This window comes from Castor canadensis, chromosome 11 (assembly GCF_047511655.1).
Source record: "Castor canadensis chromosome 11, mCasCan1.hap1v2, whole genome shotgun sequence".
Classification (NCBI taxonomy): domain Eukaryota; kingdom Metazoa; phylum Chordata; class Mammalia; order Rodentia; family Castoridae; genus Castor; species Castor canadensis.
The window spans coordinates 17567276-17589107 of record NC_133396.1 but is presented as its reverse complement, the minus strand read 5'-3'; the positions used below and the strand labels follow the sequence as shown (position 1 = coordinate 17589107).

The window sequence follows — 21832 nt, the reverse complement described above, 5'->3', positions numbered from 1 at the left end:
GTTAATGATAAAATTTAAAGTTTAGCAGAGGTTCTTACCAGCTAAATGAAAATTTCAGTTGGTTTTCTGATATAACCATAATTTTATGGTTAAAAACTAATACAAACATTAAAAAATGAGACCAAATTATTTTCAACAAAGTAATTTATTTTTTCCAGAGAGACTAAATTCAGTACAGCATTTGTTTTCATAACATCCAACATGTCTTATGTCAAACTTAACCACTTTCTATGCAGTGACTGTGGTGGAGTGATCTATTTTATTTGACTACCCTCAAAGTAATTCATTTGGTAGTTCTAAAGCACATCAGTAATCAAAATGTTTCTCCCTACAGTTACTCCTGCATTCTCAATCAGTTTCTTCTGCACATCATCTAAAGAAAATTTATGTGGTGTGATTACACTCTTCTTTTTAAATACCAGGATTTCTAAAACTAAGGAAGACACCAACATTTAAATAATCAATGTTTCTAGTCAAGGATATTTCAATTAAATTTCATCAGTACATTATAATATAGTTTAACTCATGCTAGAAATGTTAAAACCCAAGATCTTCTGAGTCACATAATACCAACATTTCATATTAATGAATAAATTACTCAGGTTCCAATACAAAGCTATTAAGTGATGAGAAACAGAAAAGGCCAAGCTTTCAAGTGCTCTTAAAAAAAAAATACAGAGGCAAACTAATGAACACAACTACACAAAATATACACTAACCAATTGCAAACTAAACTAGTTAAAGATTAACATTAAAAAAATACATTTTAGAACTTCGTGATACCCTCATAAAAGACAGCAAACTAAGGGTATTAAAACAATATCATTATTTTAGTTACTGTGCATCAAGTCTAAAAGATCCAGATAAAGGAAATGTTTTGTTTTGATTCATTTTAAATACTTTAAAATTGGAAATATTTAATAATTGATAGTATAATAAAATTTTAAAGAATATACACAAAAAAAGATTTGAACAGGTTTTATATTCAGTAACTTCCATGGTTTTTACACTGGCACTTTCATCACTAATTTAGGAGAATCAGATGCATTTCCCTCCATATATTTAGGCACTAAGATTTCAAATTTATAAGTATGGTAGTATTTTAAATATTAAATTTTATATGAATATTGAGTTTATCCATTTTCCTTTGTTTCCTAGGTATTATCCAGTTTTGTAAGGAAAACACTTTTATATCAAAATCACAACTTGTCTTGGTTACTAAACTGTAGCCATAATTGGGTTACAGTCACTTCGATTCATTATTTGGAATTATACTTACTAAGGCAGAACTAAATGAAACTTAACTCCTAGAAGAAGAATTTCATATTTGCATTTACCTGCACTGCAGAATGGATTTAAGCAATATTTTAGCTGTTAGGAAATACTCAATTTACTTAAATAAACTTGTTATCTTTGACTACTCAACTCTTAAAGAGTAATCAACTTTACCTTTCTGGTCACTTTATATCTGATTCATTCCAATAGATTTTTAAATAGAATTTAGACTTCATTAAGGTATTAACTTTAAATCTGAAAGAAAATTAATGGACCGAAAGTTTGACAAGTTCATTAAAAATTTTTAGCATGTCTTGATACATTTAATTATCAGCTTTTTAATTCTTTCTGCGGGCATTTCCTTAATGTTTGTTTGTTTCCCTTCTCTGGTTCATTGGATTGCTACTATTTATGCTTTCATGGACTTTATCTTCACAGTTTACCGTTTCCTGGAAAATCTTTTCCACCTCTGCTTGGCCAGTTGTACTTGCTGTTTTTGGCAAGGTCATCTGCAGCGCACACCATAGGGTAGTGCGTGCTTTCCGAGTAGCCACACACATCTCTTTAATTGCTGAAGCAAGTGCAAAAACATCTGTGAAGGAAATATTTTGGGTCATTTCTTATTTATCAATTTAATTATCTCTTAACTCTTAGAAAGCCCAGTGCTAGCTGGGAGCCAGTGGCTCACTCCTGTATCCTAGCTACTCAGAAGAGATTGGTAGGATCAAGGTTTGAAGCCAACCCAGGCAAATAGTTCATGAGACCCTCTCTTAAAAATAACCAACACAGAAGGGCTGGCAGAGTGGTTCAAGTGGTAGAGTGCCTGTCTAGCAAGTGTGAAGGTTTGAGTTCAAAACCCCAATACCACCAAAAGAAAAAAAAAAACCCAGTGCTATTGCTACTAAATGGCCAAATTTTTTATAAAAAGGATGGCTAATTGAAGACAAAGTACTTTGTTTTCAAAATTTAAAGTACTGATACTTTATTTCTGACATACAACACTGAACACTGTGTAAAACAGACTATGTCTTAAGACAGGTATAATTAAATGCATAAAATTAACAAAATAGAACAAAGTACTTTTGAAATAAATAATGTAGAGACGATTTACCAATTTGTTCCTAAAGTTAACATAAGTGTTAATTTTAGAAGTCCAACCTTTTAATCCCAGGATCTGATTTTATTAGTATTCAAATTATCACATTGCTTTATCAAAAATTTTGCATTAATATTTGTACCTCTGTCATCTTGGCATCTAGGCACTCCTTGCCTTTGCCGATTTGAAGCATTAACAATTTCATCCTTTCTACGTGACTGTACAATGTGAATAGACTCCAAGTGTCTATCAAGAGCAGTAGAGATATTAGCATGTAGGGGAGAGCTTCGAAGACGTTCCATTTTGCCTAGTAAAGTCACAACCTGAGGGAAACATTTTAAATTTTGATAAAGCACGTAACCACATTGTTCTGCAAAAAAAGTCTTCAGTAAAGAATAGAATGAGAGCAACAACAGTCATTCAATAAATAAATGAATGCCTTACTGTGTCCTGAACAGTTCATGAGACCCCCATCTCTAAAATACCCAGAGCAAAATGGGCTGAAGTGTGGCTCAAGCAGTAGAGCACTTGCTTTGCAAGTGTGAAGCCCTGAGTTCAAACCCCAATCCCATTAAAAAAATAAAATAATTAAGGAAACAAATTGAGTTAAAAGAAAGAAGATCTAGGTTTATTAATCCTGACCTCAACATGTTCTCAATATTTCTAGGCCTGCATTGTTCCCCTTCAAGAAATCAGAAATATTCAGATAACACAGACTAGTGACAATTTTAAGGAATCTATAATACAAAAAAAACCTTGATTTAAAAATTTACATTGAAATGATATAGAACAATCCTATTTTTGTTAACAAAAATTAGGAAGATCTCAATCCTTTTAAATGAAGTTTTAAAAAGGGCACTGGATATATTTATTAGATCAGTAAAAGGAGTATGTTTTATATCTGTTTCAAATTCTTAACTTGGAAAGTATATAGAAGAGAACTTTTTTATTCCATTAGGATTTAAATATCAAAATATCTTTGAGAACTAAATGATCTGACAATTCACATTTGGTGTTCAGTGATTGAAGGATGTAGGCAAAACATCTCAAGATGAATAAATTCCTCTAAACTCATACTCCTTTCAATTTTATTAAAGACACATCTATTCCTTTGCTTTTTTGAGGGGTGGAGGAGTGGGAGGGGGTAGTATTCGGGTTTGAACTCAGGGTCTCATGCTTGCTGGGCAGGCACTCTACCATGTGAGACACATCCCCGGCCTGGATATGTCTATTCCAAATTTAAATATTTTCTTCCCACTGTACACCAGCCAAATCCCTGGAGGCTAAATGACAGCAACAACAAAAAATACATGTGCAAAAAACTCCAGGAAACTACAAATTATATATTTCTAAACTCCAGGGAAATACAATTTATATATTTCTAAATACATGGACATTCATTTGATTTTTCTAATCCCTAAAATGGCTTTTATTCAGCATAGAAATTAGCTGCTTGCTGCATGTTTTTCCCAGCTATCTTTATCAAATTTTATTTGGTAAACAGAAGTATTTGAAAAGGTCAAAAAAGGAAAAAGTATACCTACTCTATATTGCTTAGAGAATTCTGAAATTAAAAAGGTGGTGATGTTACACCACGGGTAACATCAGGATTCTTTACGACATTTGTTTGAAATGATACACTACTTTTCTAAAGCAAAGGTATTTTGCAAAATTATGTATACCTACATAATCCAGCTTATCAGTATTTAATATATTACTGGATATACTCTATGCATGTTGAATGATTCAAGAATGTGGGGTTAAGAAAATGAAATAAAGGGCTGGTGGAGTGGCTCAAGTGGTAGAGTGCCTGTCTAGAATGCATGACGCCTGGAGTTTGAGACCTAGTACCGCCAAAAAAAAAAAAGAAAATGAAGAAATAAAAACTAAAAAGAAAATGAAATGTGGTAATTCCCTGTTAATTTACTTTATAGTAAAAGCACAGCTTGGGCCAGGCACTGGTGGCTCATGCCTATAATTCTAGCTACTCAGGAGGCAGAGATCAGGAGGATCACCATTCGAAGCCAGCCAGGCAAATAGTTCTGCAAGACCCTATTTTGAAAAAAACGATCACAAAAAAAGGGCCGGTGGAGTCGCTCAAGATGAAGGCCCTGAGTTCAAATCCCAGTACTGAAGGAAAAAAAAAGAGCAGTTCTCTCCCTCTGACCTTGGGAAATACATATTTTAGTTATATGCAAATGTGATTTTTAAATCCTTCAGAACTCTCGCTGCCTGAAACATTTTAAATGTTCATCAGACAACTGAAAAAGCCACTACTGGATGCTTTTATAGCTTACTCTGGCTTGTTCTCGAAGTTCATCCACAATTAAACGATCAACTCTAGATGGGTTGGAGGTCAGCCTTGGAATTGGAGTATTATTCGTGCTGGATACTTTTTTTCCTGGATAATTCTTGGCAAGGGCTAATTCAGTCTGTAAAAAATTATGTAATTTTTAGATATTGAATTTTCTAAATATAATTCTACTGTAAATAGTTTTCATAGTTCTAAGAAAAAAACAAAATAAAAATTGTGTCTTGGTATCAAAAGGTAACAAATATAGGCCTGGTGGCATGGCTCAAATGGCAAAGTGCCCTGAGTTCAAACCCCAGTACCACCAAAAAAAGGAAAAAAAAAAAAAAAACAAATATAAACCATGGTACTACAGTATTTTTCTGTCATAAATAGTGCCTATAAAATACTTGAATACTCCAACAGTTTAATACTACGAAAATTTTGAAGAGTAAACTTTTAACTTAATGAAAAGATCAACCTCATAGACAAAATAAACTTTAAAAATTAGCATATAGATAACAATTATTTTAAAACCTCAAGCTTTTAGTCTTAAAATAACTTAGTTCCTTATAGTAATTAACTTACATATTGTATATTATAGAAGAATTCAGCTTAGAAATAAGGCAAGTATTCTTCAACTACACTAAGACCGGCAGAGGGAACATGCTAAATTACTCCTAAATGAATAGTTGTGTTACCTTTTTTCTCTCCTTTTCTAATGCTCGCCATTGTTCATAGCACTCTTCTAGACGAATATGAAGTTCACTGGCTGGTCCACTACGGGTTTTAATTGGTCTTTGAAATTCAAAAGTTGGCACAAAACCAGAAAAGGAATTATCACCATACATCATATCATTAAAATAAGGGTATAAATGGCTTAAGTCATCGTAAGAAAACAAATCATAGGAATCCAACAGTGGAACAACTGAATGGCCAAGTGGGTGGGTGGATCTTAGAGGAAACCCACTTGAACCAAGTTGTTGAAAACCCTGATTATGCCGTAAATCTCCCATCATATAATTATTAGAAAAGCATGAGGCCTGTGTGTGATTAACACGGCTATTTATAGTGCTGTCTCCACTTCCTTGTCTGTGGCTATTAAAATGACCCTGTGAATCCAACAGATCTTGATAGGTATTTTGAGATAAGCCATCTAAATGCTTTGGATCTATCTCAGGATCATGATGTCTACTCTGGGGTTTAGCTTGAAAATTAAGTTTGTTTACATTTTCAATGATCCCATACTGCTGAGCTGAATAGTTATCACAAAATCCATTTGGCTGCTTTATTTTTTTATCCGTAACAGAGTCAAACAGATTTTCTTCTCCAGTCTTTGTCAGTCCTTCCAAATGATTGACAGATTGAATTCTTTCTGCACCATTGTAACTGAAATCAAAGCCAGAAAATGCTGAAGAGTTTTCTTGGCAGTACTTTTGAAATAAGTTGCTATTTGGGGTTAAACTTGTGGTTGATAGTTGGGGGAAATCTGAAGAATGGTTAGAACCTTTTGAAGCTGCACTTAAATGACTATTTATTTTTATCAAGTTACCTTGATTTCGATAAGGAATAGGAGTATTATTTTTTGTCTGAACATTCACCCAAGTTGGTCTGTTTAAATTGATACCTCCTGAAGATATTGCAGAGTTTGATAATAAATTCACTGATTTAAAATACTCAGAATTTGGGGGATCAAGTTTAGCAAACTGTTGCTTTTCTGTGACATTAACAAAATCATTATTAGCTGGACAAGCTGTATGAGGTTTTAGTCCGTATTCTGATTTTAAGCCAAAATCGGTGGTGAATGCTGCTTCCTTTGCAAACTGTTTTTCTGTCAGATGTGGTGTAGTTTTTGGAAATGCAAAATTCTGCTGCTCAGGTAGTGTCTCCTCCATTTTTTTCTGATTTGCTGTTTTAACCTGGAATAACTTTGTATAGGCATCTGCTTCTACAGTTGGTGTTTCAGATGTGCCATTGGGTAATTTTTTACCATCTTGGACATTAAAATTTGAACATTTGTTAAGTGTAGCCTTATTAGGATGAGCATATTCTGGGTATCTACAATAATCTACATTTTCATTGTATCTATTAAACTGGGAAAGAAATATCTCTGCCCTTTTTTGCTGAAATGGTGCTTCAAGACCCTTAGCACATATTTTCTCTCTTCCATAAGGGTAAGTATCAATTCCTGATTCTTTCATGATATCAAACAGACCACTTTGTGGTGTAAAACAGTTTTTGATAAATGAATATTCTTGGAATGTAGCCTTAGCTGTATCATTTGTTTGAATATTGTAACAGTTAGAATGATCGCTTCGTGCAGGGTACATCCATTGTTCTTCAAGGTCTAAACCAGTAAATCCATGATAAAGTTCATCTATTTTTTGTTGTGGTGTGAGACTATTATTATGCAGGTATTGCTTTTCCACTGCTGATACAGATTCACCAGTATAAAAAGCTTGCTGAGAGATAGCCGTATCTATTGGCCTTTTGGGTTCTGTCAAGAGGTCATGGTGATCTACAAATCTGCTTGTGTTCATTGGCCAAACTGACTTTAAATTGGAGGAGCAGGTCCTAGAACAAGTAAATATATTTAATTACAACTTAAGTTTTTTTTGTCTCTACAATTTAAGTTTTAAAGACTTTATATCCTCAGTGGAAAAGGTAAGAAATGCTTTCAAAAGTATTTTATCTTGCCCTACCTCATCATTCTCAAATCTTTTCCAACCCTGATTTATAAGCTACCATTATCTCTAAATAATTCTCTGTAATGAGAAATGTGCTATACACTTTATAGTTACAATTATGCACCAAATAAAGATGTTTCAATCAACTACAAACTACATATGACAGTAGTCTAGGATTAGAGTGGAGCAGGAAAATTCCTTTTGCCTAGTGACATCATAGCCATCCTAACATCATCATAGCACAAGGCATTACTCATGTGTTTGTAGTACCGGTGTAAACAAACCCACTACATACTGCCAGTCCCATAAAAGTATAGCACATATAGTTCTGTACAGTCTATAATATCAAAACTATTTTACTGGTTTATGTATTTATATATTTTTTTCTATTTGAGAGTGTACTCCAACTTATTAAAAAAAAAAAAAGTTTACCTCAACTGGTATAGTACCTGCCTAGCAAGTGTGAGGCCCAAAGTTCAAACCCCAGTACCACCACAAAAAAAAAGTTTACTATAAAAAAAAGTATGCTGTGTTAAACTGACAGTAGCCTCATATATCTCATGGTTCCCTTCTCTTTCTTTCTTTCTCTGTCTCTGTCTTTCTCTCCAGACAAGGTTTTGCTACATAGACCAGCCTGGCCTCAAACCCACTATGTAGCCCAGCCTGGCCTCAAACTCTCCATCCTCCAGCCTTAGTCTCCCAGCTGCTGGAATTGCAGGCGTGTACCATCATGCCCAGTGCTTCATGGTTACTGTGTCTCTTGATTTCAAGAAGCCACATTGAGCTGGGGGCAGTAGAGTACATATCCAACAGAGCAAGACCCTGAATTCATACCCCAGTAGCACCAAAAATAATAATAAACATTATTAGTGGTTAAAAAAAAAAGCCACATTGAGTTAATGGCCTGTACCATCTAGGTTTGTGTAAATGCACTCTATATTTGCATGACAGCAAACTCGATGCATTTCAGAACCCTGTCATTAAGCAACACGATTGTATGCATTTTAGTTTTAATATATCTTCATTGCACTTTCCAAAGAGTCACTAACTAAGACTTAGCAACTTCAAGGTCCTACATGAATTGTTTATAGTAAGCAGAGAATGAATAAGTTTTCCTTTGATTAGGTTATTATATAAAAGTGCTGTTGATCACATTTTTTTAACAAAAAAGATGTGTTTTACATAAACTATTTTTGAAACTAAAATATTTTAATTATTTTGAAACTTAAATATTTTAATTACATGTGTGTAATTAAAATATTAATTACATGTGTGTGGCATACTTATTTATGAAATAGGGTGTTTGAGTAATATGGCTACCACACCCAAATAAAACAATTAAAACATATTTAAAAAACTTCTACCACATGACTAAAATCCATATGTATTTCTGCAATGACTAATAAGGATTATGTTTTATTCTTTGGTCTATGTTTAAAAATTCCTTGGAATTTATATTCTTTAAGCCAAACTTTAGCTCACAAACTCAAGGGAAATAATAAATTATACAAGAATAATTTTTCAAATAAAGTTCTTAAGAAAATAAAACCTTAGATTGAACTTTCAATTCTATGGCAAGTACTTCAGCAAAATCAAAGTTCGTATTGACAAATACCTGAATTAAGATGTCTACTATCAAATGTTCTACTATTAAGTAAAAATAAAAAGTTAAAAAATTGGGTAACCTAGTTTATGTGCATTTATATAATGTATTATGCATTATAAAGCTTATATAACATACTAACCCTTCAGCAAAATATGGCTGCGACTTATCTTGTTCTTCCAAAATGTTAGACACAAGTCCATGTAAGTCTGTTTCGCTGCCATAGTCATTTCTTTCAGTTTGAATCCTAAAAATGAATATCATATGTAAACTACTTTATTCACATTAAAATACAATATACTGATTTCTCCTTTCAGATATATTCTACTACTACTTTTCTACAAGATATTTGGACTGAGTCTATACCATCATTTCAAATAAAGAGGGGACAAGGCTGGGCATGGTGGGTCACACCTGTAATTCCAGCATTTGGGAGGCTGAGGCATGAGGATAACAAGTTTGAGGCCAGCCTGGCTACATAGTTAAAAAAAAAAAAAAGCTGGTGGAATGGCTCAAGTGGTAAGGGTGCCTGCCTAGCAAGTGTGAGGTTCTGGCTCTGAGTTCAATCAAGCCCCACTACTACGGGAGAGAAATGACCCAAACATTGTATGCATAAATGAAAAAAAAAAAAAAGCTCCAGTACTGCCAAAAAAAAAAAAAAAAGGGAAGCAGTGGAGGGGCACAGCTCAAGCGGTAGAGCACCTCCCTAGCAAGAGTTCAAACCCCGTACTGTAAAAAAAAAAAAAAAAAAAAAAGTCCCTGGGGAAAGAACTCAAGAATATTTTCACTTTGGCATGGTGTCTATACTATGTAAATATTTCTCCTTCCTTTCAGAAAAGCCTATGTCTAGTTCACAATGTATGCTTACCTCTTATTTCCCTTTAACACATGATACACATTTTAGGTGACCAAGATACAAATCTCTGACCTACAATGTTGCAGACATGCTTGGTACATACCTGTCCCTGAGAGCATGTCTGGACCTATTATATACCATTCTATCAATATATACTTAAATTCTTCTTTTGTGATTTGAAAACTATATGAACCTGCTGCTCTATTTTTGTGACTCTTTATGTTAAATATTGGATAAAAAAAATGAAATGTGATATGGTGTTAGATACCATGGCAGTTTTTCAGTTGTTTCTTAAATATTATGGTTTGTGTGCTATCCCAAAATCCTTGCCAGAGTAGTGACACTACTTGGAGTTCCATGTCCATGAAATCCTACCTAGTAACTAATATTGTCTAACTAATTCAACCATTAAGGACATGGAAAATTGGTATCCTTTACTTCTTAAGGTTATTCTAAAATTCCTTCTTAGAAGCAGTATTTTGTTTTTTTAAAATGTACCTTCTTAGCCAGGTGTTGTGGTGCACACATAGAATTCTAATACTCAGAGGAGGAAGAGGCAGATGATCAGAGGCCAGCTTGGGCTACATAGCAAGATCCTGTCTCAAAAAAAAAGAGAGCAAACAAACAAAAAAATAACTTTTGAAGTTTCATATTTTATTTCCAACATTTCAAATTATTGGAATATTCTGGAAGTAAAAATACCTTATATTTATCTAACACTGGAATATTTAATTGACCTTCATAATATCAGAAGGGTCGGCATTAGTAGTCATTTAGTTATTATCTGTTGAATGGACAAATGATCACTGCCAATATTAAGAAACTTGTATTTTCCAAGGGTATATAACTTGCCAAACTATACACTTGCTAAACAGTCTGCCAACAAGTCCAGTATTTTTTCCACTATATCATGTTATCTCAGAAAGATTCAAAAGGAAAGCTTTTTTGCACAATAATGTTAGTCTATATCGAGAAAAATACTCAATGTAACATATACCAAACTGTTGATAGTTGTTATTGGAGGAGAAGGGAAAGGGAAAAGACACAAGAGTCAGGTGGAATTTCACTTTTCTTGATATTTATTTTTGCAAGGTTTAAGTTATTTATTTTATTTATTTATTTATTTGCTGGAGCTTGAATCCAGGCTGACATCTGGGATTGAGATAGGGTTTCGTGAACTATTTGCCCAGGCTGGCTTTGAACCGTGATCCTCCTGATCTCTGCCTCCTAAATAGTTAGGATTACAGGCATGAGCCACTGGAGCCCGCCAAAATATTTTATGACTGATAAAACTCTATTTGTTGTATATTAGAAGGAAAAATAATAAAAACTTAAAATTAAATAAAAATAGATGTAAAAACTTTAAATCTGTTCTTTTGGGAAAGAGGAATTTTACTTACTAAAGGTTCTAACTAAAAAATAACAAAATAAAAATTGTACACAAAAATTGCCTAGTGTAGGCTTTCGTGTAAGGTTTAGGAACAAAATTATAATGCCACAACATTAAAATGATGATCTACAAAAAAGAACACTAATATACCTTGGTTCCTATGCAATCAAACTTAGCAACACCTCATTTAGCCTGAGAAATCTATTAATTACCTGTTCTTTACATTGATCTGAGAATTATAAGATTGTTTAATATCATCTCCATAAGTAGACCATGGTGCATAGAAAAGTGAAGAATCTATTGAACTTGCATATTCTGTTGATGAAGAAAGTGGAGTGTAGGTCTGCCTTAGGTCAACATTGTCTTCATTCTGAAAAATTTAAGAAATGTTTGCGCATTAGACACATCAAAACTTCATTTATTATAGAATATTAGCAAAATAAGAAATCAGAAGAAGTAACAAAGGTGTTAAAAGTTGGGATCATTACATTCAAATCTAGACTTAGTTACCTTAGAACTTTTTCTGTCAAAGGCCAAAGAGTGAGCATTCAGACTTTGCTGGCCATTTAGGTTTCTATTGAAATTCCTTAACTGTGCTATTCCGACACCAAGGCAAACACAGATTATATATAAACAAATGTATAAAAACAGGCAGGAGCCAGGAGTGGTGGTGTATGACTGTAATCCAAGCACTGTTATCTCTATTTTATTCAGAAGGCAGAGAGGCAGAATTGAAAGTCCAAGCCTAGTCCTGTCAAAGTTAGTCCCCATCTCAAAAAGAAAATAAAACAAAAAAGAGCTGGAAACATGGCTCAAACAGTAGAGCATTTGCCTAGCATGAGTGAGGCTCTGGATTCAGCACTGATCAGATCTGACCCTTTGTTCCCTTGTACAAAATACATACAATTAGCTGGGTGTTACAGGTGGCTCACACCTGTAATACTACCTACTTGGGAGGCAGAGATCATGAGGATGGAGTTTCGAAGCCAGCCCGGGCAAATAATTCAAGAGATCCTATCTCAAAAATACCCAACACAAAAAAGGACTGACAGAATGGACTGTCTCAAGTGGTAAAATGCCTGCTTAGCAAGTGTGAGGCCCTTAGTTCAAACCCCAGTACTGCCAAAATATATATGTAATTTTTGTAGTTTTAATTTTTGAACAGATAGGCATTCTGTGGATACTAAGTATTATTTTAAATAAATCATACATAAAATTCACTTTCAATAGGTATATAAAATGAATCAATTATATAGAACATTTTTAATTTTCAAAGGAATTCCATATACATTATTATATTTAGTAAACTTTGTAACTCTAGTATTATCTCCACTTTAAAAACAAGGAGCTGGGCGTGGTGGTACATGCCTGTAATCCTAGCACTTGGATGGGTGAGGCAAGAGGACTACAAATTCAAAGCCTGCTGGGATACATATAGCAAGTTCAAGATCAGCCTGGTGACAGTAAGACTCTGTCTAAAGAAAGGAAAGAGAGAGAGAGAGAAAGAAAGAAAAGAAAGAGAAAGAAAGAAAGAAAGAAAAGAAAAGAAAGACAAGGTGACAGGGTGAAAATGTGGCTCAGTAGCAGAGTGCTTGCCTCACACGCAAGAGGCCCTGGGTTCAATCTCTAGCACAAAACAACGGCAACCAAAAAAAAAAAAAAAAAAAAGAGAGAGAAAAGCAAGGAAAGGCTACAGTTACAATTAAACCTAAACTCAAGATCTTATTCCTAGTCTCTTTTATAGTATGTGTAATTTTTAGCCCACTTTCTATCTCCAAGAGATATTGTAAAAATGAAAAGATATATAAAATTTTATTTCAAGAAATTTTAAAGCTATTCCTATAATTACAGGAAAAAAATACAAACCCACTTTTTTTCTTTTTTTCATTTTCTGGTGAATTGAGTAAAGAAGATACAATGTTTGGATTTTACAATTTTAATGAATTATTCAAAACCTTAGGAGGAGGGGGATAAAGAAGAATGATGAAGGGAGTGAATTTAACTATGATATATTGTAAGAACTTTTATAAATGTCACAATGTACCCCCAGTATGACAATAATATTTTTTTAAAAAGCTTGTTTCTTCCCCAAAGGAACTGAGGTGCAGTGGAAATAATTAAAAATACAATGAATTTAAGAAACAAGGAATGAAAACATATTAAACTAATTTAGACATTATTTATTCTAGAAAATGCTTCCTTAAAGAAGCCTGAAAGACAGATTCACAATTTTTTTTTGGCAGTACTGGGGGTTTGAACTCAGGGACTCATGCTCGCTAAGCAGGCACTCTACCATTTGAACTACTCTGCCGGCCCTTAAAAATATTTTTAAATTGCTTTTATTTTCTTAATCAAAATTTGAATGAGAAAACACATGTTCAGATCAAAGTTATTTCTAAATTTCTGTTCTTAATAGACATAATTTTTAAGATACAGTAAATATACAATGCTGAATTTATACTAAATCAACAAAATATGAAAATTAGTAACTTCCAATCATCTATTCTCAAGAATCTCAACAGACTTGACCAGGCATGGTGGCTTACACTTGTAATACCAACTACTCAAGGAGGCAGACAGTGGGAAGATTGAGGTTTGAGGCCAGCCAGAACAAACACTTATTGAGACCCCATGTCAATCAATAAGTCCTGTGGGGTGATACACTCCTTTAGTCCCAGCTATGCAGGAGACTGGGGTAGGAAGATCTCAGTCTTGAGGCCTGGCCCTAGCAAAAATGTGGAATTTTACCTGAAAAATAACTGAAGTAAAAAAAGGGCTGGGAGCATGGCTCAAATGGTTGAACACCTGCCTAGGAAGCATGAGGCAGTGAGGTCAAACTCCAGTACCACTAATGCCCCTTCCAACCAAAAAAAAAAAAGTCAACTGACTTTACAATCATTTGTTTAAATTTCTGACTATGATTACTATTTAAAATTACACATGATGTTTCTGTTTATAGTTTATGACTATTCTCAAGTTAGGGAAACTGAGGCACAGAATTTGTTAGCTGCAACTTTTACACTTTTTGATCTTTAAAACGTTTCATAATTTTATTCCTTTAGTTCTCTTTTTTTTTTTAAGTAGGACTGGGATTTGAACTCAGGGTTTTGTGGTTCCAAAGCAACTGCTCCAGTCCATTTTGCTATGGTTATTTTGGAGATGGGGGGCTCTCATGAACTATTTGCCAAGGCTGGCCTCCAACAGTGATCTTTTGATCTCTGACTCACAAGTAGCTAGAATTATATGCACAGTGAGTCACTGGCACCTGGCTAGTTATAAAATTTTTATGGAAAGCCTCTGCCTACTTTACCTCTTTTTTTAGTGGTGTAGTATCCAAAGTGACATAAACACTTGTTAATCCTTTTGAAAGATAAGCTGCTTAAACAAAAGGAACTTTTTCATATTGTGCAGCAGAAAATGAGATGAGCTGGTGGCTCACACCTGTAATCCTAGCTATTCAGCAGGCAGAGATCAGGAGGATCATGGTTCAAAGGAAGTCAGCCCGGGAAAATACTTTGCAAGACCCTATCTCGAAAAACCCTATCACAAAAAATGGTTGGTGGAGTGGCTCAAGGTGTACGCCATGAGTTCAAACGCCAGTACCACAAAAAAAAAAAAAAAAAAGAGAGAGAGAGAGAGAGATGAGCAGTGGCCCGTGTTTGGATCTAAATATATTTGGGGAGTATTCTTTCAAGTACATTTTATAGTGCTAAGGGCATGACCAAGTTCAAGGCCCAGAATTCAAACCCTAGTACCACCAAAACTAAAACAAAAGAGCTGGGTGTGCTGGGTATAACTCCGTGGTAGAGCGCTTGCTTAGCAAGTACCACACCCTGGGTTTGATCCCCAGCACCAGAAAAAGGAGAAAGAGAGAGAGGAGGGGGGGGGGGAGAGGGAAGGAGGGAGGAGGAGAGAGGAGGGAAGGGGGTGATGGATGGAAGGGGGAGATAGAGGGAGGGGGAGAGATGGGGGAGAGGGAGAGAGGGAGGAAGGGAGATAGATGGGGGAGAATGGGGGGTTAGGAGGGAGAGAGAGGGAGGGAGGGAGAGAAATGGGAGAGAGCAGAGGAGGGAGGAAGGCTGGGGGCGTGGCTCAGCGGTAGAGCACCTGCCTAGCAAGTGCTAGGCAGCTTAGCTACTTGAGAGGCAGAGATTAGGAGGATCGCGGTTCGAGGCCACCCAGTGCAAATAGCTCTCGGGAATCCCCACCTGGAAAAAAATTACCAGAGGAAAATGGCAGAGCGCCTGCTTTTGCAAGCCCTGAGTTGAAACCCCCCCCCCCCCGAGCCCTGGTCCCACCAAGGAAAAAAAAAGCTGCGGGACTCGGGGCGGGCGGGGCGGCGTCCCCTGGAGGACCTGAGCTTTGTAGCAGTCACAGAAGGCAGCGGGGCCCGTCAGCATCACGCTGTTGAAGCCGTCGGACAGTCGGCTGCTGGCGTCCACGCTGAGGTTCCAGCAGCGGTTCGCGCCTCCGCGGAACGCCACCTTGGGCTGCTCGGGACGGGAGGAGAGGGACACCGTCAGCGCCGACGCCCGCCATCGCGACCCTCCGGGGGACAGACACTGAGCCCCAACCGCCCTGACAGGCCCACGCCGCCCGCCTCGGCCACCCCGGCCCCGGCCCGACGCCCCGTCGGGGCTCCCCTTCCTCCCGCCCCGCCTCCTCAGCAACAACCGCGTCGGGTCGGGTGCGGGTGTGTGTGGGGGGCGGGGGGGAGACGCGGCTCGTCCCCACCCGTTACCTCAAGTCCCTCCCTCAGGCCTGCGGGGTGAGGGGGCGGACGGGCGCCTCCGCCTCTCACCTCCATGGGGCCCCCCAGACCCTCCTGGATTATTAGGTACCGCTCCTGGGGTTCGGGGGTGAGGGAGGGCGTCGAGGCCTGGGTCCCTCAGCCCGCACCCCCACCGCTGTCGCCGCCGCCCCGGGCGCTGCCTGGAGCCGGTCTGTGGGTGGGGGGCCGGAGCGGGGAGAGGGTGGGGCCGCGGAGAGGCCGTTACATTGCCTGCCCCCGGCTCGCGACCCCGCACGCGACCTGCACCGGCCGGCCGCGCCCCGCCCCGCCCCCTCCTGTGAGGCGCGTCCCCCGTCTCGCACAGGTCATTGGCTCGCCGCCCAGCCAATAGGCAATCGCCTCCCGGGTCTGTTACCCCCCCCACCACCCCCTCCAGAGACATGGCTAGGTAGGGGCGGTTAGCAGACTTCGCTGTCTGGCAGCTTTTCCCGCTCAAAGTAAACACGTTCGGGATTGGCCGGAGTGGACAGGCAGCAGCACGATGATTGGCTAATAGGGCAGTGGCGGATTAGGCACAGTTGGCCTACTAGGTTGAAGTAGTGGTGGATGTGGTGGGAAGATTTGGGAAATCCCTCAGCAACCACTCTAAACCTCTCGGCTGCGCACCCTGTGTCAGCGTTCTCATTTTTGCCTTTTGGTTCCTCCCCTAGTTCCCAGAATCCTTTGGAGCCGCCCAGAGACCAATAGCTCTTGTGAGGGACTTGAAAATCGCATGTTTTGAAACTATTCATTTTTGTGGTAAAACATACGTAAGATTCATCATTTTAAAAAATTTTTTTGGCAGTACTGGAGTTTGAACTCAGGGCCTCGCGATTTTGCAAGCACTGTTCCACCTGAGCCAGGTTCCCAGGCATTTTTGCATTTTTTGCTTTCATTTCTTTTCTTTACTTTCAGATAGTGTCTCATGGTTTTGCCAGGTGGACCTCAGACTGTGATCCTCCTACCTTTGCCTCCTGAGGAGCTGAGATTACAGGCTTTTGCCACCATTCCCGGCCATTTTGCCACTAATCTTAAACAGAAACTCTGTACATAATAAACAACCCCACTCCTCCCTTCTCCATCCCCTGGTAACCACCATATTTTCTGACTGAATTTTACTCAACTCACATAATAGGAATCATGAAATAGATGTCATATCATATGTGTGTACACATGTTGAAATATTTGTCCTTTGTAACTGGCTTATTTTACCAAGCAGAATGTTGTTAAGGTTCACCATGGTTTAGCATGTATGGAAACTTCATTTTTATGGCTGAATAATACTCCACTGCATAGCCATACCACGTTTCTTTTTTTAATTTTATCGTTTTTACATTTACTCACATGTGTATACATTGTTTGGGCCACCTCCCCCTCCATCCTCCTCCCTCATATACCACATTTCTTTATTCACTTATCTGTGGATGGACACTTGGGTTGTTTCCACCATTTTACTATTAAAAAAATGCTCCTATGAAGATTGGTGTAAAAGTATACCATTTATTTTTTCCAGTTTTTTGGGGTGTATAGGGAAGAGCGGAATTTCTGGGCCATATGATAATTCTATTTAACATTTTGAAGTACTCTAAATTGTTTTCCAAATTCCATGGTATTTGGAAAACAATGTTCCAGGATTCTAATTCACACTTGATGCTCTCTCTCCTCCTCCTCCTTCTTCATATTCTCTCTCTCTCTCTCTCTCTCAAGAATACCAGCTGGCACTCCTGTAATCCTAGCTGCTCAAAAGGCAGAGATCAGGAGAATCATGGTTCAGAGACCTGGTGAAGTGGCTCAAGTGATAGAGCACCTGCCTAGCAAGGGTGAGTCCCTGAGTTCAAACCTCTGGAGAGAGAAAGAGAGAGAGAGAGGAAGAAAGAAAGAATGAGAGGAAGAAAGAACCCCATGGGGGCTGTGGGTGTAGCTCAGTTGGTAGATCACTGGCTCAGCATGCACAAGGCTCTGGCTTCATCCCCAGCACCACATTTAATTTAAAAAAAAAAAAAAGAACCGCCATCCTAGAGAGTTTGAAGTGATATCTCATTTTGATTTCGATTTAACTTTTCCTGTTGATGTTGTCTTACCAGCCATTTGTATATATATTTGGGGTTTTTTGTGTGGTCCCTGTATAGTTTCTTTGCAGATAGGTCAATTCCAGTATTCTGCTCATTCTTTGTGATGGTGCTGCCTTGTCCAGTGCTAGTATGGTCTGTTCTAGAAATAAAAATTATAGGAAAAGTTAACACTATTGAACTCAAGTGAACACAAAGGAAACATTTTGGTTATGTAGCAGAGCAAGTATTTAACCCATATTTAGTTCTTTCAGCTCTTCTATTTTTTATTGGAAGCCCTCGTTTTGAACATGTGTTTTGAGGATTGGGTGGGAATGATTTCTGAGGCCCCTTGTCCTCCTAGATATTGTGGAACCCACTATGACAGATCTGTCCACTCCAGTGAGGCACACATCTGGATTCCTTTCTTGATCCTTGTTCCCTACCACCTGCACTAGTGTGCAACCAAAGCCTTGTTGGCTCCATGAATTTTTATGTGCTCATTTTATAGGATCCCCAAAGAAGAGAGGTAGGGCTCTGTTTTCCACAATATTGATTGGTAACTACACTTTTTTTGTTGTACTGAGGTTTGAACTTGGGTCCTTGAGCTTGCTGGGAAGGCACTCTTCCATTTGAACCATATCCCCTATTTTTGTTTTTGAGATAGTCTTGCTAACTTCTCCTGGGCTGGCCTCAAACTCATGATCCTCCTGCCTCTATCTCCCAAGTAGCTGGTATAATAGGCATGAGCCACACACTCAGCTCAACTGACAATAATTCTTAGCAACAGTGCTCCTTCTGGCTTTCCCTTCTAGACCCATTCCTTCCACCCATATAATCACATCATTCCTTAAGATAATGGCACTGGTCTAGAGTTCTCTCTCTCTGTCTCTGTCTCTTTATTTTCATTACTTATTTGTGAGACTGTGGTTTGAACTCAGAGCTCTGAGTTTGTAAAGCAAGCACTCTACCACTTGAATCATATCTCCTGTCCATTTTTCTCTGGTTATTTTGGAGATGGGAGTCACATAAACTATTTGACAGAGCAGGCCTCAAACCACAATCCTGATCTCAGCCTTGCAAGTAGCGAGGATTACAGGCATGAGCCACACACATCCTTCATTCATTTTCCCCTTCTTCTACTGATTATTCTTATGATAACTTTCTAGCAAATGAGCTAATTTGTAAGCAAAGTCCCTAAATACTGTAATGATGTGAATATTAGTGGTTAAATTTTAAATTGTCAAATTTAGGAAGGGTGTAGCTCAGTGGTAAGTGTTTGCCTAGCATGTTCAAGACCCTGAGTTCCATCCCAGCACTGAAAAAAAAATCTCTTCTTAGACAATTTTCTAGTAGAGTTGATTTACATATAGAAGTAAACAAACTTGGCTTTCCTATTTAGCTTGTCCTTAATATTGGGCACCAAGAGAAATCTATTGAGGATTTCTGTTGAAAATAAGCCAGGGTATGGGGGATTAACTGGCCTTCTACTTTATTTCAACTTTTTTTTTTTTTTTTCGTCATACTGGTGTTTGAGCTCAAGGACTCGCTTGCACTTACTACGCAGGTACTCTTACCATTTGAATCATGCCCCCAGTGCTTTCATTGTTTTTTCAGTAGGGTCCACTTTTATGCCTGGGGCCAGCCTGAACTGCTATTCTCTGGATCTCTCTCCTGAGTAGCTAAGATTTCAGGTGTGAACCACTGCTCTGGGCTTATTCCAACTCTTGGCCAAATGATCTCCATATTTCTGGCCTTTACCTTCTCTGGGTCTCACTTTTCTCCTGTGTAGAACAAAGGATCTGATTAATCAACCTTTAATGTTCTTTCCAACTCTAAACTGTTCTGACTTCACATCCCATCTGTAACCTCTACACAACAATCTCTATGGTTATTTAAGATTGAGTAATGTTTTTTCTTTCTTTGTATATTAGTTATACAAAAGAGTTTCATTGTGATATTTAAATAAAAGTTTGAATAATATTTTTGTTTTGTTTTGTTTTTGCAGTACTGGGTTTTGAACTCAGGGCCTATACTGTAAACCACTCCACCAGCCCTTTTTTTGTGATGGCTTTTTTCAAATTAGGTTTTCCAGAATTATTTACTGGGGGCTGGCTTTGAACCACCATCCTTCTGATCTCTGCCTCCTGAGTAGCTAGGATTATAGGCACGAATCACCTGCATCCAGCAAGATTGAGTAATGTTAATGAAATGCCAGAAATAAAAACTTGTCAAATTTCTAGGAGACAATTGAACAACAGACTATTCAGAATGAACAAAACATGGAGTTTTTCACTTTATTCCATGTGTTCAGGGGCTGGCGGAGTGGCTCAAGTAGTAAGAGCCTGCCTAGCAAGCATGAAGCTCTGAGATCAAACGCCAGTCCTGCAAAAAAAAAAAGGTGTTCGTTAAATAGAAAGTTATTATATACCACATATACATTGGCAAAGTTTATACAATTAGAACAGAATAACATATATAATAGCAGAATTGTAACCATATTATTAATTTTTCAATTGAGGCCCTTTAGAGCCTTCAGAATTATGAACGCTTATAATCATTGTACAGCACTGACGTTTAGATAAGATTGGGATTAGTTAACAATATATGCTTATAATTGGGTACTTGTACTTTCTCACAAAATTGGAATGTCAAACTGGGAGCCAGTGGCTCACACTTGTAATCCTAGCTACTTGGGAGGCTGAGATTGAGAGGACCAAGGTTCGAGGCCAATCCAGGCAAATAGTTCTCAAGACCCCACCTCCAAAAAATAATAAGAGCAAAATGAACTGGAGGTGTGGCTCAAGCGGTAGAGTACCTCCTTTGCAAGTGTGAATCCCTGAGTTCAAACCCAATTGCACCAAAAAAAAATTGGTATGTAGAAAAATTCAAGTTATTAGGACAATAGAATTACAGAATTTTGTATCTGGAAGGGCCCTTAAAGATTGTTTGGCCCAGTCCTCAAATGTACAATTGAGACTCAGGGAAATTCAAATCATAAAGCTGATGGTGCCAGAGCAGATTTTAGAACTCATGTGTCCTGCAAGGGTTGCCTCCTGGGGGAAGATCACAGTTACTCAGTTTTAATTCTCAGCCTGTACTAAGGTATCATAATCTACTCATAATAATCTGCTCTTGTAATTGCTGACATCACCATTTATCTTCAAGAGAATTTTCTAGACCCTAGTACTCTAGTGATGCCATGTTTTGGAAATGGTCAATAAAATAATGGGGAGTGGGGCTACATTAATGCTGCTTGTTTGCTTGCTTATTTGTTTATTGGTGTAGTGGGTTTGAACTCAGGGCCTGACACTTGCTAGATAGGCATTCTACCACTTGAACCACTCCACTAGTGGTTTTTTGGGTTTTTTGAAAGAGATAAAATTTAAGTTTTTTGAAACTAACTTTTTTTTTTTCTTTTTTGAGCTGGGGATTGAACCCAGGATTTCATGTACTGCTGAGCTACATCAATAGCCCTGAAATCAACATTTTTAGGGGTTGGAGATTTAGCACAGGGCTATGCACTTGCCTAGCAAGCTTGAGGCACAGGGTTGGATCCAGTACCAAAAACAAAAACCAAACAAACAAAAAGACTTTAAAGCTAATGTGAGTCCAGATATTTTATTTGCAATTTTTTTTTATTTTTTTACCTAGGTGTTTTTGCCATGTAAGCCAGACTTGCTAACTAATAGTCAAGTATTTGCACATAAATTTAGAAACAGCTGCTCTGAGTTTTGCCCCAATTTCTTTGGTGAGAAGGAGAACAGAATATATAAATAGTGCTTTTTTTTTAAGCTGTTCTTTATATTCACTCTC

The 21832-nt window shown here is 37.7% G+C and overlaps 1 protein-coding gene and 1 long non-coding RNA gene across 2 annotated transcripts in view; both read right to left on the bottom strand.

The window, feature by feature from the left end:
- Positions 1 to 11: 11 nt before the first annotated feature.
- Meioc (meiosis specific with coiled-coil domain) lies at positions 12 to 15683 on the bottom strand. The gene is made up of 7 exons (XM_020171339.2): positions 15553 to 15683; positions 11410 to 11567; positions 9094 to 9198; positions 5363 to 7235; positions 4669 to 4803; positions 2514 to 2694; positions 12 to 1867 (listed from the first exon to the last, which is right to left on the bottom strand). The coding sequence occupies exons 1-7, from the start codon at positions 15595 to 15597 to the stop codon at positions 1638 to 1640; spliced, it is 2727 nt and encodes a 908-aa protein (XP_020026928.2). The 5' UTR covers positions 15598 to 15683; the 3' UTR covers positions 12 to 1637.
- A 2118-nt stretch (positions 15684 to 17801) lies between these two features.
- LOC141414039 (uncharacterized) overlaps positions 17802 to 21832 on the bottom strand; it is a 32485-nt gene continuing 28454 nt past the window's right edge. The window contains exon 3 of the long non-coding RNA XR_012439142.1: positions 17802 to 18179. This is a non-coding gene — a long non-coding RNA (uncharacterized lncRNA). The remainder of the gene's footprint in view (positions 18180 to 21832) is intronic.

Excerpts from the sequence above, each read along its gene's own strand:
- Meioc (XM_020171339.2), bottom strand. The coding sequence starts at position 15,597 with ATGCTGACGGGCCCCGCTGCCTTCTGTGACTGCTACAAAGCTCAG. Across the intron at positions 9,199-11,409 it reads CAGATCAATGTAAAGAACAG|GATTCAAACTGAAAGAAATG; the intron begins GTAATTAATAGA and ends ATTCATTTTTAG. Across the intron at positions 4,804-5,362 it reads TAGAAAAGGAGAGAAAAAAG|ACTGAATTAGCCCTTGCCAA; the intron begins GTAACACAACTA and ends AATTTTTTACAG.